General features: G+C 43.0%; 1 protein-coding gene and 2 long non-coding RNA genes across 7 annotated transcripts in view; 2 read left to right on the forward strand and 1 right to left on the reverse strand.

Moving 5' to 3' along the window:
- Kcnn2 (potassium calcium-activated channel subfamily N member 2) overlaps positions 1-5,785 on the reverse strand; it is a 128,772-nt gene extending 122,987 nt beyond the window's left edge. The window contains exons 1-3 of one of the 2 annotated variants that reach the window (XM_050149230.1): positions 5,749-5,785; positions 3,615-4,894; positions 2,926-3,021 (exon numbers count right to left, since the gene is read on the reverse strand). In XM_050149230.1, coding sequence (XP_050005187.1) covers positions 2,926-3,021; positions 3,615-4,894; positions 5,749-5,770 — 1,398 coding nt within the window. In that variant the 5' untranslated portion in view covers positions 5,771-5,785. Of the gene's footprint in view, positions 1-2,925; positions 3,022-3,614; positions 4,900-5,748 lie in introns of those variants that run through there. The other variant, XM_050149231.1, reaches the window with a different exon arrangement.
- Positions 1,992-16,716, forward strand: part of LOC126505985 (uncharacterized) — a 57,397-nt gene continuing 42,672 nt past the window's right edge. For 2 of the 4 annotated variants that reach the window (XR_007593050.1, XR_007593051.1), the window contains exons 1-3: positions 1,992-2,715; positions 2,821-3,120; positions 8,824-8,899. This is a non-coding gene — a long non-coding RNA (uncharacterized lncRNA). Of the gene's footprint in view, positions 2,716-2,820; positions 3,121-8,823; positions 8,900-9,602; positions 10,130-16,716 lie in introns of those variants that run through there. The other 2 variants (XR_007593048.1, XR_007593049.1) reach the window with 2 other exon arrangements.
- On the forward strand, positions 4,980-6,201 carry LOC126505984 (uncharacterized). The gene is made up of 2 exons (XR_007593047.1): positions 4,980-5,121; positions 5,946-6,201. It is a non-coding gene; the product is annotated as an uncharacterized lncRNA (long non-coding RNA).

Raw genomic sequence — 16,716 nt, forward strand, 5'->3', positions numbered from 1 at the left:
CCACCTTATCTCAGAGATAAGTCAAAATATTTGGTATTCTTTATAATAAGCTCTGAAGTGTCCATTAGCCTAAAAAAGCTACATGAAAGAAATACACTTCCCATAGTGAGAGAAATAACATTAAAAGGAGGGCAGAGCTACTAATTTTCCATGATGGTCATAATCACACACTCAGTTTCTCTGAGCTTCAGGGCAAAGTATTAAGTTCTTTGGATAAATGAGATGCTTCCTACTTTTTCTGGTTCTTCTTGACCTCCAGCTCAGAGTTTCCACATATATTTATTACTTTCCATTTTGTTAAAATTTTAAGAACTTTAAAAATTACGGTGTATTTAAATTATGTGTCTGTGTGTGGGTATGTGCAGGGACCAGAGGAGACCTGAGGCCCTGGACTCCCTTGGAGCTGAAGCTACAGGCAGCTGTGTGCCACGAGATGTGAGAACTGGGCACCCAAATCAGTTGTCTCCAAGAGCAATATGTGCTCTTGCCTGCTGAGCCAGCCCTCTCACCCATATATACATTAGGGAAGCATTGTATATGAGACTATTAAAAGAGAAAAATCCTCTTTATAAAATAATGACGTTTTGTAAAAGCTGTGTCCAAAATAACTTAGTATTATTACCTAAGTCTCTACCTTGTAGTACACATGGCAGACTTAAGAGCGGCACACAGATCATAAGCCCAACTTTACAACCTAACATTTTGTGATGTTTGTGTTCTGAACAGTAAATAAGTCCACTGCGTGTATTCTCCAGAGGACCAAGCTGTGTCCCAGCTTTCCTCACTTATGCTGAACTGTCTAGTCAACACAGTTAAATATACAAATTAACCAATGAGGGCAATGTTTCAAGCATAAAATAATCAGTGTCTATGCATTTCTGGAATTCTTACACTATATCAAAATTCTAGGACACATATTTAATACTGGGCAGCTTCTCTTATTTCTGAGTGAGGTCAAAAATCTCTCTATAATTCCTTTTCAGTTCATGTTTTTAAGAAGACATTTTGTTCCTCAGGAGAATACAAGTGGCCCTCCACTCTCACCCCATGAATGCTTGTTTAGATGTGTGCTTTGGGGCAGAAGAATCAACACTAGGAAATCTAAAGAGTAATAAAAACCGTAATTGATTGGCAAGGTCTCTCAGCATGGATTAAACAAAACCAAGCTGTTCTCCACACAAAATATTCTAAGTCATTTAGTTCTTAAAAATCTAGAAGAAAATCTCCAAGCAGCATTTTAAGCTTAGCCATATTCATACACCAAAGGTGTCTGTTCGGAGGGGAAACACAGGTTAAGCCCATCTGTATTGCAGGACTCTGGGCTAGCAGCAGGGAGGCTCATCAGGAAGAAGGCCAGAAGAAGCCGAGAAGACAGCACCTGCTTCCAACTTGGGCCTCTTACCTCCAGATCTGGCAAGGATACTCACTTCCTCTGACTGTCACTCTGTGTAAACTAAATCAAAGAATCATTTCTTATCTTCCATTCTTCAAGTCAAAATGACTCAGGCTTAAAGTGTTGCAGAGTACCACGAAAGACTTTTTGGAAGAATCTCAAAATCTCACCGTCATGCGGACTGCACTAAAGATGATTCTGTAAACTGTCCTAATATTAAAATTCAACCCCATGCACCTTAGTCTATCACTACGCACTCCAAATACTCGCTTTTTTACCCTCATGCTCTAAACATACCCCTTCAAAAACACACCTGTCAAAGTTTTAACAAACAAGGAAGCAAAATGAAGTCATTTTTCCTCCTCTCTTGGAGTTAGCTTTATCTTTATTTCATTTGGACAGTCATTAAGATTGAATTCTTCAGCCAGGCATGTTGGCACAGACCTTTGATCCAAGCACTAGGGAGGCAGAGATAGGTAGATCTCTGTGAGTTCGAGATCATCCTGGTCTACAAAGTGAGTTCCAGGGTTACAGAGAGAAACCCTGTCTTGAAAAACCAAAAACCATAATCAAACAAACAAAAAGATCAAATTCTTCTATCTTTACTGTGAATTTAGTAATTACTAATTTGAAGATAGTTTAACTTAAACTGATCATAAACCGCCTAAAAATGCATACAATATTTTATTTTCTAAGGCATCCTACATCTGTAGGTTTCATAGTACTACCAATAACTAATGATAGCTCAACAGTACTCTTAGAAATTCTAAGCTTGAAAATATCAATCTAGTTTTTTTTAATTCTGTAGTTATTTAAAGCCCTGAATTTTAATACTTGCTTGTGTGTGTTGACTGTAGGCTAGAGAAAACAACCGAGACTTTTTTTTTTTAAGTGGGTGATGCCAAACTGAACATACCAAAACAAATGTATTCTTGCACAAGAGCTCATGAGGGCCATGAAGTGATAGTTAACATGTAACGATTGTAACCAGTGAACTAAATTAGTAGCTATACACACTTAATGAACTAAATAAGACACTGGAAAATGTGCTAAAGAGAAGGGACAGTGCTTTTCTCACGTTGGTGTGGCCTAGCAATACCGTGAACTTATTTTCTTATGTTAGAATTATAGGCAATACCTAGGGTCACGGACTCCGCTAAGGACGTTCTCCTTAAGAAAAGGTGTATCAAGAAAGGACACCTTGCTACCCAGATTCTGGATAGTGTGCATCGCTCCTTTAAAAAAAACATGTAACTGATGGAAGTGGATCCACCTAAAGAAGTTGAGGGAAATCTTAAGACTACCAAATACCTCTCAGAAAGGTCTGCCTGTTTATATGCTGTGTTGATGTTTTTTTTTTTTTTTTTTTTAACTTTCTGCACGGCAGGTCCTGACATAACACAGTGTGTGTCTTCTTGTACCTCAAGCAAGGTCACAGCGGCTTGGAAATGGCCCCTGCTGTCCTGTTTTCCTTCCCCCTACTCTGTCTGCATTGCTTTGGGTCATTCAAAAAACATCGGAGCCTGTGTTACCTGTATTTCCCTGGCGTGGTACACGATGATCAGACCGAGCAGGATGATCGTGGAGAGACTGATAAGGCATTTCAGAGCTAATGAATACAGCGACGCCTGCAACACAGTTAGATGGAACACTTTAAGAGAGAAGCACTTTTCAACCACCTTCCAGGCCATAGGAGTCAGCTCCGAGCACGTGGACCTGAACTCAAGGTAGGGGACGCGGGTGGGGGGCAATCAGCCTTGGCTCTGAGATGCAGATAATCTGGCCTCAAAGCCAAGTGAGAGGAGCCAGGAACAAGGGAAAGCTCAGAGCTTGGCTGTGGGGTCGGCACCACCAAGGACTAAAACAAGGCACCTGACTCGCTAAAGGATAGAGAAGTTTCTCCGGAGTTTAAGCGCTTTAGGTTGAAAGGTGCCTCCGAAACTTGAGCACCCATAGAGGAGCACGCGTGCTTTCCCTACGGACTCCAGGAGCCACTTATTAACAAGCCTGGATGCGGTGGACTCTCAGCACCCGGAGAACTTTCCTCTCCGGGTTGCCCAGCAGACTATGGCTGTGCGTCCTAGCTGCTTCTGCTGCTCCGATGGGCACTCTGATGTTACCGGGGACACTTGCGACCCTGTAGGCAGGGGTTTCCCGACGGCGCCCATCCCTACCACCTGGCTCCCACTCCGGGAGGGTACTCGGGGGCTAAAGCCCGTACCTTGTCGTAGGCGCCCCACGACAGCTCGGTCTCGATGACCATGACCACGATGCCGAACATGCCGAAGATGAGCGCATAGTCGCTGAGCCGCTTGCGCTTCTCAAACAGGGCGCGCCGGTGGCCCAGCTTGTAGCCGATGTTCTGGTTCTTCTTTTTGCTGGACTTGGTACCGCTGCTGCTGCCATGCCCGCTGCCGCCGCCACCGCCGCCTCCGGTGCTGCCTCCGCCGCCAGTTCCGTAGAGCGCCAGGTTGTTGGAATTGTTATGCTCCGGCTTAGACACCACGATCTCCGGGGCTGAGGAAGAGGCGGCGGCGGCAGCAGACGGGGAGGACGCACCACCGCCTCCTCCTACGACGGACGCGGGGGGCTGCAGGGGCTGAGCCTCGGAGTCCATCTCGTGCAGGTTCCGGCGGGACGAGCTCAAGTTGCTGAGGGGACGCATGACGCCCCCGTTGTACCTGCAGCTGCTCATGGCTATTTCGGTGAAGGGGTTGCTCTCGCGGCGCGCCTGGGGTTGGTGATGCTGGTGGTGCGCCGGGTGCGGGTGGTGGTGGTGGTGGTGCGAGAGCGGGGGCCCGGAGCCCAGGCTGCCCAGGCTGCCTGTGGGGCTGGCGGCGGGCTGCAGGCTGTGGCACTGGTGGTACTGGGAGGCGGACGCGGGCTGCTGCGCGTACTGCTGCCGGAGCGCACTGGCATGGCTGGACGGCGTCAGCTCGCTCACATTGAGCTGACTGCCCCGGCGCGACGAGCAGCAGCAGCAGCACGAAGAGCCCGACAGCGGAGAAGAGGTGCGGGTCCGGAAGGCGCCGCCGGGCGAGGAGGTGCGGAGCAGCAGGGACAGGTTATCCCCCGCCCCCGCCCCCGCCGCTGGGGCACCGGAGGAGGCGCAGCTGTTGCACCGGAGGCATGGGCTGCTGCCACCGCTGCCCGGCTGCTGGTGTGCGAGGTGCGGGTGGTGGTGAGGGTGCGGGAGGGGCGCGAAGGGCGCGCACGGCTTGTCCTGGCTCTGTTGCTGCTGCTGGCAATGCAGGTGTGAGGAGCGCGGCGGTGGCGGCGGCTGCTCTGGGAAGAAGCCGTGCTGGAACTGCAATGGGGTTTCCATGTCAGGGCTGTTAAAGCTGCAGGGAGACCAGGCGGTGGTGCACCCTGCGCAATGCGTTATGGTCGGGAGCGGGGACTCCTGCTGCTGGTGCGAGGAAGGGCCCATGCCGGCTCCGGTAGAATCCAGGCGGCGAGTCCGATTGGTTGGGCGCACCAAAACAATGGGCATGACATCACCTGCGGGGACCGAGACTGAGTTTGCGGCGCGCGCGGCTTAGGGGACCGTGTGTGTGTGAGAGAGTGGTTGGGAGGGGAATCTGCAGAATGAAAACCCCGGGGGGCACAGGCCAGCTCCGGCTGGGGTAAGGACACTCGAGGGCAGGGATTCCACCTGCGGATCGCGTGCGTCCGAGACCATGGCTGGGAAGACTGAGCTCCCCCACGCATAGCAGCTGGCTGCAGAGGTGGGAGAGAGAGCGATGCCTCTCTACTTTCACGGCCCCCCGACTGGTGCGGGACACGTTAGCCCGAATGACCTGCCTGGGGCACTGCAGTACGCCTGGCCACTCTGGTCATGGGGCAGGCGCCAGTACGGTGCGAAACCCGAGCCACTCTCCTGCCCTCTCGCCTTGTAGGGCTGCAAGACAGCACCTGCTAGCCCTACTTCCTCTCCCCCATCGTCCTGCCTAGAGTGAGCTGCAGGCTGCTGGCCAAGTAACTGCGGGGGCAAGGCTTTGGGTACGGGGTAAAAAAATAAAAAAAGTTTGGCGACTGCCTATGCGAATGCATCAGCGTTGGGAGAAAGCCAGCGCCGGAAGCCTGACTTGGCCTCTGAGGGATCATATCCAACCCCTAGCAGGGATCTGTCCCTGTCCGCTAGCTCACAGAGTCCCAGATTCGGGACTGGCGGCGCTGTCTCTCTTAGAGGAGAGCATTGCGGCGCGGGTAGGGTTAACCTCGCGACGCCCGGGCAGGGGGAGGAGGGGGCGGGGCCGAAGGAGGGGATCCCCGGCGTCCGGGGAGGAGCCCGCTCGGGTTTCCCGGGTCCCCCTGGCGGGGGCGGAGGGCTTTCCCCACTAGCGCCAGCTCACATTTGCGCGTTCTCCGGAACATGAGGGGCTAGCGCCCCTGGCCGCCGGGTCCGGGGCTCGGGCGCTCAGGCAGTCCAGCAGCCTGAGTGGGTAGGTCCGAGGACTACCTTGGTGCTGCAGACGAGCCTTGTTCCAGGGTCTGGGGGCTGCTCAGCCACCGCAGACCGCCAGCTTCTCTGGTTTTTCTCTTCCTCCAGACCTGCAGTACAGACACAAAGCAAAGGCGGGTCACTAATGCGCAGACGCCAAGCATCTTCCTTGTCGTGGCCAGACTGCAGCGACTGGGCGAAGGGGCCTGATGAACGTTGATTGATGCCAGTAGCCATCTAACTGCCAATTAATGACATCGTGGTGATTCGACTGAACAATCGCTGCCCTTGGACATGGAGTTTCACTAGACTTAGATGTAATGAATAATTATACTCTCTAATAAACCAGTAAAGTTGCACTTTGCATTTTGCCATGGTGTGTCCTTATTGAGCTATACACAAACAAAACGGCAGGAGGTCTTTTTGAGGGCTCTTGATTAATACTCCGTCATTAAGGCTATCATTTGTGTTTCTTTGTGAATTTAAATTCCTGTCTTCCTAAAGGAAAAAAAAAAGATGAAATTGGCCAATAAGATATTTCAATTTTAAATTGTGATTTCAATAGTTTTTATGGTGGAGATTGCTAACAGATTAGATCAAGACATTAAAGCGAAAGCGGATCGCTCTCATTAGGTAATTGGAATTCTCAGCTGGATCCAGTTTCTTGACATTCTACTCAGCAGCTGCCCTAAAGTTGCTTACCAGGTATCGGCTTGAAAGTGTGTGTGTTTGTGCTCGGTGCCATTGAGTGAATAATTTATTTCTGGATATTCTTTGCAAGTGTGCTAAGCAGTTGAGAATTTTCGTGCACACAAGCAAATAGAATGAGAAGGAAAAGGGACAGAATTGCATTTAGAGCTATAATCCTTGACAGGAGATCATGAATAATTGGGGATTGAATTTCTTAATAATTTTGGTTAAGGATTGAATTTTAGTGGCTGAAAAATCAAAGGCATTAATCTTATTATCCAGTGTGATTTTTTTTGTTTTATAGCTTCAAAGTGGGAAACGAATAGTGTTTAGAATGAAGAGATTTGTTGAATTTTGAGGGCAGCTGGTAGTGCACATATGCACTACAGAAAATAATTCCAGTGAAAGAAGGGTGTGGTTGTGCATGCCTGAAACCCTACACCTGGGAGATGGAGGCAGGAGGAACAGAGTTCAAAGCCATCCTCACATACAGAAGGGGTCTGAAGCTAGATATGGTGACATACACAGAAGTACGTTGAATTTAAAGTGAAAGCTTCCATTTGTTCACCCTTCAAATCCACCCAATATGTATTAGTGCACTTTGCAACAAATTGTACAGGCTTCTTTTTCATTGCTCTTTGTTGATGACTGATTGAAACATTTGACTAGTCTTTATCTCTAAATACTTCAAAGAAGTATATCAAAAAATAATATGTTCATGGCCTCCTCGTAAATTTAGAAAAGATTTCATAGACATCTCCCCAACTAGCACAATAGCTGTTACTCGTTTTAAATTATAAGGTTCTAGACTTACTAAAATGTCATCAGGAAAACAAAAGGTGCATCCTTCTGTGTTCAGCATAAGCTGACTTTCTCAAAGACCACACTGAAAGCTTCTCAAGGGCTTCAGAAACAAAAGGGTAAACAATATTGAACCTGTGCTTTCTCTTTCCCTCCTTTACCCCCCTTCCCATGTGTGAGTGTAGACATTGGTTTGGAGTGGGTTACTGAGACATGGAGTCCTCACTTTTCTCAAAGAAGATGTGCAAATTAAAAAAAAAATGAGGAACCTCAGGAACACCAAAACTCAGATTGACCTACTTCGGCATGGTGAATATAAGAGCTCGTAAAATAGTAACGTCAAAGTCATTGTGCGTAGAGAGATGGAGAACAGGCCAATGGGACACTTCCATTAGAGTAAGCTGATCACAGTTAATGATCCCTTGCTAGTACTTGCCTGTGCCTGAAACAGACCGGAAGTCCTGGTGAAACCGTGGACTTAGAAACGCAAGAGCTGTCCCATCTTTAGATGGCCGAACCCCTCTGACAATTGCTATAAGTCACGACAGGTGTCGATTAAGACATCCTTGTTATCAGCGTTCCTCTGGTAGGCAACCTTTCAAAGTTCGCATGCTGATGCTAAAAATACAGTTACTCTGACTTCGTGGGAACCTTTTCCTTATAGCAGTGGTGCTTAGCTTGTATGTCCCGACTCCCAAAGATCATTGGAAAACACAGATATTTACATTATGATTCATAGCAATAGCAAAATAACAGTTATGAAGTAGCAACAAAAATAACTGTATGGTTGGGGGGTCTCTATAACTGTATTAAAGGCCCACACACAGCATTACGAAGGTTGAGACACTGCTCTACAGGAGCAAAGTGAAGCCACTAATGCAGACAGACAGTACTTTTGATGTGGATGGTGATTGACACTCACACCTGCAAGTGAGAGAGAAAGGAGCAGGGGAGGAAGAAGAGGGGGTGCTTAAAGCAGAGACCTGTGGTCTCCACTGAGAAGCTTTCACAGTTAGATTTCTTCCCCCTTCCTTCCATTAAGGCAAGCAAGTGCTGGAATTCCCCTAGATTAACACCAGAGGTCACAGTCACCCACAAAATGCACTTGCAATCTGATCAATTAAGCAGCGTCTCTCCTTTAGCTTCCTTTTTGTTTTTGTTTTTTTTTTCCCTTTTTGGACTATAATCTCTTTTTTTCTTATGCCCTCTTAGAGTGTTTTCTTTTTCCAAAGTTGTCGTATGTCAAGCTGGTAGACAGGCACACACGCTAACATAACCAATCCCTAAACACACAGTCACAGAAAGGGCTTCCCCAGCCGCGGAAACCTGGTTTTAAAAGCTTCACGTTGGTTCTACTCCAGTCTTAGTTTACTCAAATTCCTGTTGTGTTCATTTTTATTATTTTCTTCTATATAGGATTTGTCTGTACTTTCTCACTCATTGTCCATTAAAATGCAGGACTCCCTTGACCTACATATTTGATGTTTATTTCCAGCAGGCAACCAACACAAGAGAGAATATAACATCTGTTTCCTACACTGCATGCTCGGAGCAGAACTTGGAACTAAAAGGTGAACATTTTTTGAGAATTATTTTTTATTGCCTGACTGAGTCAATTGTTTGATGGTACTGAACCCAAAGGCTCTGATGTGATGCTGCCTCTCTGAACTCACTTTTCTTAGCAATAGGTTGAGGGGAACGAGGACAGCAGCAGCTGTTTCCTTAGTACAGCTCAGTTCTCCAGAAAGGTAACAATTCAAAGGTCCACAAAATCTAATTTTAAATCATAAGTTCCCTAGTGTCACACTTAATACATTGTATTTGAGGCAAACACTAAAATTATATTTATGTTTGATGCATGAACACATGCCTGCATCATAATAATAAAACACTAATCACGAATTTTACAAAGGCTAATAAATCATGTTGGGCCAAAGCCATTAATTTAATTAACGCTTCTAATGATTTTTTTTATTCTCTTCAATGCCTTTCTACTATTTCTCAACTTATTAACCTATCTACAAAAGTCTCATAAGTGCTAGCAAAAGACAAAAGGTAAAATATTAATCTTGCTAGCAGAATTGAACTCGGGTTATGTATAAATGGATGAAAAAGGCTGAACTTATTGTGGATTTCTTAATTATATATCCCTTTGCCATTAGAAAGAAAGAAAGGGGGAAGGGGGTGGAAAGGGTGGATCACTGCTTGAATCCCAGTGGCTTGTACAAAATTGTTTCTTATGTACTCTTTTATTTGTATATCACAAAAACCCAGGGAGAAGTCAGAGGTTTAGTTGTCATCTTCATTTTGCAGAGAAGGAGAACACCTGAGATACTGTCTGCTCTACCCAGGGTGATGCTGTTGAGGAACAAGGACAAGCCAGATCGCTTAACAGTCTTTGGGTCTGTGTGGTTGTCATTTTCACATCGTAGGGGTCTTGCTCCACCGCAGAATTAAACACACGGATTTCATTGACTCACTCAAGAATAGATAGTGGTGCCTCTGAATGTTTTCTCACTGGCTCTTTTGTTTCCTGTGATCTTTATCCTCTTGTTGGCTTCATTTGATCAATGAGATAATTTGAGAGAATTTAATCTAAGTGTGGAGGAAATAGAAGTACTTTATCCCTGCTGGTCTTAGGGCCTAATTAAAAATATATTATATTGAGAGATAAAGGAATAGAAGTGCTTTTCTTTTTAAACAAACAACAACATGATTCTGATATGTTCAGCTATTCTCCAAACTCTTTCAGTGACTTTAGTACTATTCTGGGCATTCATTATTTGAGGCGACATCAAGCAAATAAATAAATAAATAAATAAATAAATAAATAAATAAAGATTAATAATAGTATTTCCTGCAATTATGGAGGGTTATTTTGCTTGTTATTATACAGATGAGAAGGAGGAGGCTCTTGGTCTTGCAACTCAAAGGACTTTCCCTATTGTCATACTTGGGCCCACCCCGTGTTTCATTCTTGCTTCCCTTCGTAGCAAACTGATGAAAACCAGAGAAAAAAGACAGACTTTACATGACAAGGAGAGACCTGAGTGTCTCCCAGGTGGGGTAGAGAGCCAGCAAAGTGGAATCAAAGATCATCATTTTAAAATAGCTCTAAATACTGAAGGCACATTAAGTCTCCCCCACCACTTTTCCTTGATCACAGCCCTGCAGATCAAGTCACCTCATGCTATTCAGTAACCCTGGATGTGTCTGCTTTCTCTTTCCTTATTTCCCTTTCATGTATCGAACTTTTACAAATTCCCAGATCCTCTTTCTTTATATTTATCTCCCTTTCTGTAATTATTTGCAAGCTTCCATAATTGTCTTAGCAAAGGAGAGGGTTGAGGCCTTTCTAGTGCTGCTGTTAAGAAGAAAAAGAACCATGGTCTGCAACACTGAAATCTATGGAACTTTGTCACCAGGAGGAAAGCTCTGATGCTAACACTTGCTCAGGTTCTGCACCCAGTCCTCATCGTGCACAGCCAGATTCTTCTCTAAAATGGATTTTATTTAATGCTGCTGTTGTTTTATGGGTGTAAAAGTGTGAATGAAAAAATAAATAGGAAGGAAAAGATGTAGTAATTCGAATGTAAATGGCTTGCCTAATCTCATAGGGAGTGGCACTGTTAGGAGCTGTAGCTTTGGTGGAGTGGGTCTGGCCTTTTTGCAGGAAGTGGGTTACTGTGGGAGTGAGCTTTAATATTGCCCAGTGAGTCAGTTGATTTCGTGTTTTCTGCAAGATGTATTACTCTCAACTCCAGCACCAAGTCTGCCTGCATGCCACCATACTCCCTGTCATGATGATACTAGATTGAACCTCTGAAACTGTAAGCAAGCCACCCCAATTAAGTGTTTTCTTTATAAGAGTTGCCTTGCTTCATAGCAATAAAAACTCTAAGATAGGAAAGGGAATGACTGTTCCTCCCTACAGTAGAGGGGAAAGTTTATTGTATGGTGGTTTTTTTTTTTCGTTATATGTAATTTTACTATGTTAAAGTGAAAGCCTTTCTTTTTTTGTTTAAACAGAAAAAGGGGAAATGGTGTAGGAGGTCCTTCTGTATTTGTATTGCTTTCATTGGTTGAATAAAGAAACTGCTTTGGCCTTTTGAAAGGGCAGACTTAGATAGGCGGGGAAGGCAGAACAGAATGCTGGGAAGAAGGGAAGTGTGGCAGACACCAAGATTCTCCTGCCTGAGATAGAATCTGGTTAGAATGTTTCCCGATAAGCCATGACCTGGTGGTGATATACAGATTATGAGATATGGGTTAAACTAATATGGGAGAGTTAGCCAATAAGAGGCTAGAAATAATGGGCCAGGCAGTAATTTAATTAATACAATTTCTGTGTGGTTATTTCGGGTATAAGCTAGCCGGGCTGGACTGAACAAAAGGGCCCTGCGCTCCTCACCACAATTGTAGATATGTGAGAGGGCATAGTCAGAGGCAGGGACATCTGAGAGAGTCCAGAGTAGACCATGACAAGGCAGACATGGGCCATGTGGAAGAGAGGGGGAAGGGAAAAGAGAAGGAAGAAAGGGAGCCATGTGCAGCAGCCAAAGGCCAAAGGCCCAAGAGGTGGAGGGTAAGCAAATAAATTATATAGGGAAGAGCCTCTGGGGAAAGGGCAGCCCAGCCCCTGGGCTGGAAAGTTCAGGGTAGAGGGCAGGCTACACAAGCCATACCCTATAATTGTTAGGTACTGGGGGATGTTGGGAGAACCTGGCAGCCATGCTTTGATATGTTAAATAGGCACCTCAATGTTTGTCCTTGGTTTGAAATTTAACAAGGTAGATATTTTATATTTATAAATATGCACAGTTCTCTTGTTTTCATAGCTTGTTTAAAATAATAAAATGTTTGAAAGTAGCTACATTGCATTATTAGGATTGTGGTATGCTTTATACTTGCGGTCTATGTAAAATGGTAGCATTAAAGAGGAGAGATGATACTGACAAGCTCTATTTAGAAATACAATTCCTCTATTTGGTGGAAATTGTTAATATATATCAGAAATGGGTTCGATATGTTATTTATTTTAAGCCTTAGAGAAACTACTAAGAACACATACAAATTAAGGGGAATAACTATGGAATTAGATGTTAGAAAATATCAACTTAATTCAGGGAAATAGGAAGGAAAAACTCAAAAATCTATACAACATATATAATGTTAAAAATGTCACAAGTACATATTCCTTTGATAAAACACCCTGAGTAAAGTTGCATAGGGGAGAAAGGATTTTTTTTAGTTTCACAATTCCAGGTGATGGCTCATCATTAGGGAGAAGCCGAAGCAGTAGGAACTTGAAGCAGCTAGTGACGTCCATAATTAAGAGCACAGAGAGAATGAAGTTCATGCATACTGTTACTTGCTCCCTGTGATCACCATTATAGTGTTCAGAATTCCCTGCTAGGGAATGGTACCACCCACAGTAGAAATGTTCTTAACATCATCAAGCTATTTCCCAACAGAAATGCTGCAAGTCAACGTGCCCTAGACAAATCTTCATTTAGACACTTCTCAGATGATTTGATATTATGTCACATTGACAAAGCTATCCATCACACTTATGCAATCACATTAATAACAATGTCAAATACAAAAGAATTAAACAAATTAAAAGCAAAGTGGTTATCGAGAACTTATAAAGATACAACTATAACCTCTCTTCTATAGATAGACATTACAGAAATACAAGTAAGCTGAAAGCTCAAGGATATGCTATATAAACAACTATAAAATAAACTAAGTGGCTTTAGAGTAATAATCAAAATGAAATTTTCATGTATATACATATGTAGAAAAGCCAATTGTATAATGCAGTGTCAAGTTATTTAAGAAAATAAAACAATTACAAATTCATACGGGTGTAACAACGAATTCTAAGAGAGTGAGGCAAGATTGAAATAACTGAAAAGACAACCACGTAATTCAACAGTGACAGGCAGGTTTTGTAGCCATGAGACATGTAACTAAGAGGAAGTCTTCAGGCCTCTGGAGCTATAGTTACAGGTGGTGCTGAGCCACCTGACCTGGTCATAGGAACAGAATCAGGTCCTCTGGGAGAGTTGCATGCACTCTTACTGCTGAGCCGTTTCTACAGAAACATGGTATTGAAATTATTGTCCTTGTTTCAACTGAAGAGATAGGCATTATTGTCAGTCTGCTTGGATGGCTTGAACCCTCTACCCACACCATACCCTCAGAATATACCATGAGGCCCTACAAATATTACATGTTTTAGTTGGATCACAGAATACTCATTTATAATAACAGCTGCTTTTAATTTATTTCTATATGCACAGTTCTAATTTAATGTTTACTAGAGATGAAAAATGTATCTTAGTCACTAAATACATCTAAGAATTCGACTATATAGCACTCTCTTATAAATAACCTTGGTTTCCAGAATTTAACCAAACACTAAGAAGAAACTAGAGCTCTTAGGAGTGCAAATTCAAGTCAGGAAATCTGTGGTGGTTACTCCTAAGTGAGCCTTGGGCTTTCTGTAATCCTAATTGATTTTCTGACCCACTGCATATCAAAAGCTTAGAATAAAGCCAAGACAGACTTACTGGGTCTGATAAAATAAATTAACAACAGGGATGTGACTGCTCAAGAAACTAACTGTGTTTGTAAACAACAATGCTCATTACAATTTGTAGACCATCAGAACTCACAGCACAATTAGAAGCAAATGGTCTTTTACACATTATTGAGCCCAAGTGCCATCCTTGAATTCACGATTAAACTAACATACATGTCAGTCGTAATCCTGGGTGACCAAGAAAACCTTACAACAGAGAGTTGAGGTTGGCCTATAATCCTAGCACTAGGGGGTGGGAAGACAGGTGGATTTCTGTGACTCTTGGCCAGCATGGACTACACTGTACCACTCTCTTCATAAAGTCTCACTGACAGGTTGCCTAAACATGAACTAAACAACAAAAAACAACAGATATACTAATGGAAAGCCCAGGAAGCCTTAATCCTATCCAAAGAACTCAGGCAGCAGAGGAATGATGGGGACAGGAGAAAGTCTTCCCCAGGGAGGAGCACAGCAACTGATAATCCAATACCAAACAGTTAGCCTTGAAAACAAACATAGGTACCATTCTATAGCCCGAGCAGGTTGTGTTTGTGTATTGTAAGAATATCTGTGTAGCAATAATTAATGAAAAAACAGGCCATGAATTTGAAAAAAAGCAAAAGGAGTATATGAGGAGGTTTGGAGGGAGAAAAGGGAAGGGTGAAGTGGTGTAATGATGTTATAATAAACAAGAATAATAAAAAATATAAAATTCAAAGCAAAACAATAAAAATGAACAAGAAAACTGTAAGTTACACACACACACACACACACACACACACACACAGTGCTTATATGAATTACCTCCACAATCTTAAAACCATAAATCCTGGGGTCATAACCTTTATCTCACCATTTTGATTTTCTCCAAACAATTCTACATTTCCAAGAATTTATGGAAATTGTATTTGCTGAGGCTCTACCATGAGATGATACATGAGGGTCACATGTACTGGTGAACTGAGATCCAGTCAGAAATCTTTTTGGAGGAATCTGTCTTCTTTAAGTTCCCAAACTACCCTATCCCAGCCCATGCCTGGCACCTAAGGCACAGGTGAGGAAGAACATCCATGTTTGGCCTCCCCCATGCCTGCTCCAGCCCCTGGCATCTCTCAGCGGAAGCTGAACTTGCTTTTCATGCTTCTCACAGCACTGTACCTAAGGTGGCCCTTTAACCTGATGTGTGATCAAATGATTAAGAGGATTGGTAAAATATAATTCTGGCCATATAGTTTTAATGAACTATTACAAAACTATTTTGGTTTCTGCTTCATTCTCTGTTTTAATCAACAGCAGGTTCACATCATTATCAGCTAAAATGGAAAAGATCGAAAGTTCTTAAAACTTTCTTAATTTAGCCCTGAAACTAAAGCTAAGAATAGTAAAGAATAAACCGTTACCATTATTACATTCTCCAATACATTTTTTCTCATTAGTGGTATATTTTATAGAAATCATTTTAAAAACTTCTATGGCATTTTGTTTTATAGTTGTAGATGTTTTCTTTGCTAATTGGTGCAAGATAACGAGTTCATTTCCTGGGTTCTTTGACTTGGGAGTGAATAACTTTCGGAATCACAGTTGTCTTTATGTAAGCTGCAATGATCTCAAGCCAGTAGTTGGCGGCAGTCTGTTGTGATACACTAAGCAAGTAATCTGATATTGAAAGCTTTCATTTATAGTCCCACTCCCAGGCTTCATCCCTGTCCTCATTTTAGAATGCCTCTCACACCCTCTCTTCCATCCTCTCTTATAGCCCCAGCTTAAGTTTCAGAACTGAGGGTTAGACACACGTCCATCTTTCTATAGGAATTTAGCATTGATATACGTTTCCTCTATGAAGAAATGCCTATCAACTTCTGCATTAACTTGGATCAGTGATTCTCAACCTCTGGGTAATGACCCCCAAACCGATGGGAAATATAGATACTTACACTATGATTCTTAATGATTTACATTACGATTCATAACACTAGCACAAGTAAAGATAATCGTAGGAACAAAAATAATTTTATAGTTGGGGGTCACCACAACATGAGGAGCTGTATTAAAGGTTCACAGCATCCAAAAGGTTGAGAATCAGTAGTTTCAATTAGAACTCATTTCCTAGAGATCAACTTCATTATACTATCATACACGAGTGTTGTTTTTACTATAAATATTTCATTATGGTTATTGAGCTGATATTTGCAGTAGAAAATATAGGATCAACACAAGTCTCTGTAGATGGTGAATGGATAAAGGAAATGTAGTATAGGCATATAGACAATACATAGATACAAAAGGAAGGAAAACCACCACTGTAATGGCAAGGATGAAACTGGAAGATATGATAAGAGAAATAAACCTAACACAGAAGAAAATACTTTGCTTTTTCCCTGACATGAGGAATCTTAAAAAGTCAAACTCATAAAAATCAAAGAGTAGAATCATGAGTATGAGGGACTGAGGTATGTAGAAACTGGGATGGTGTTGGTCAAAGGTTCATTTATCCAGGATAATTCCTGGGTGTCTAATGTACAACATGGTGACTATAGTTAAGACTGATGTATTTACTCTTGAAACTTGCCAAAAGTGGATCTTTAATCACACACACATTCAAATTGTAATTTTTAAGATAATAGATTTGTAAATTAGATTATTTCATACTTTATGCATATGATACATAATGTATACTTTAAGTATTCTTCTTTGTAGAAATATATATATCATTTTGTCTGTTTCTATTTGATCATTTTTATTGGAAAATAATTCTGCTTAAGAAACCAAATTAACCAAGGGGCATAAAACACACCC

This window comes from Alexandromys fortis, unplaced genomic scaffold, assembly GCF_014885135.2.
Source record: "Alexandromys fortis isolate MF-2015 unplaced genomic scaffold, M_Fortis_MF-2015_v1.1 scaffold_60, whole genome shotgun sequence".
Taxonomy (NCBI): Eukaryota; Metazoa; Chordata; class Mammalia; order Rodentia; family Cricetidae; genus Alexandromys; species Alexandromys fortis.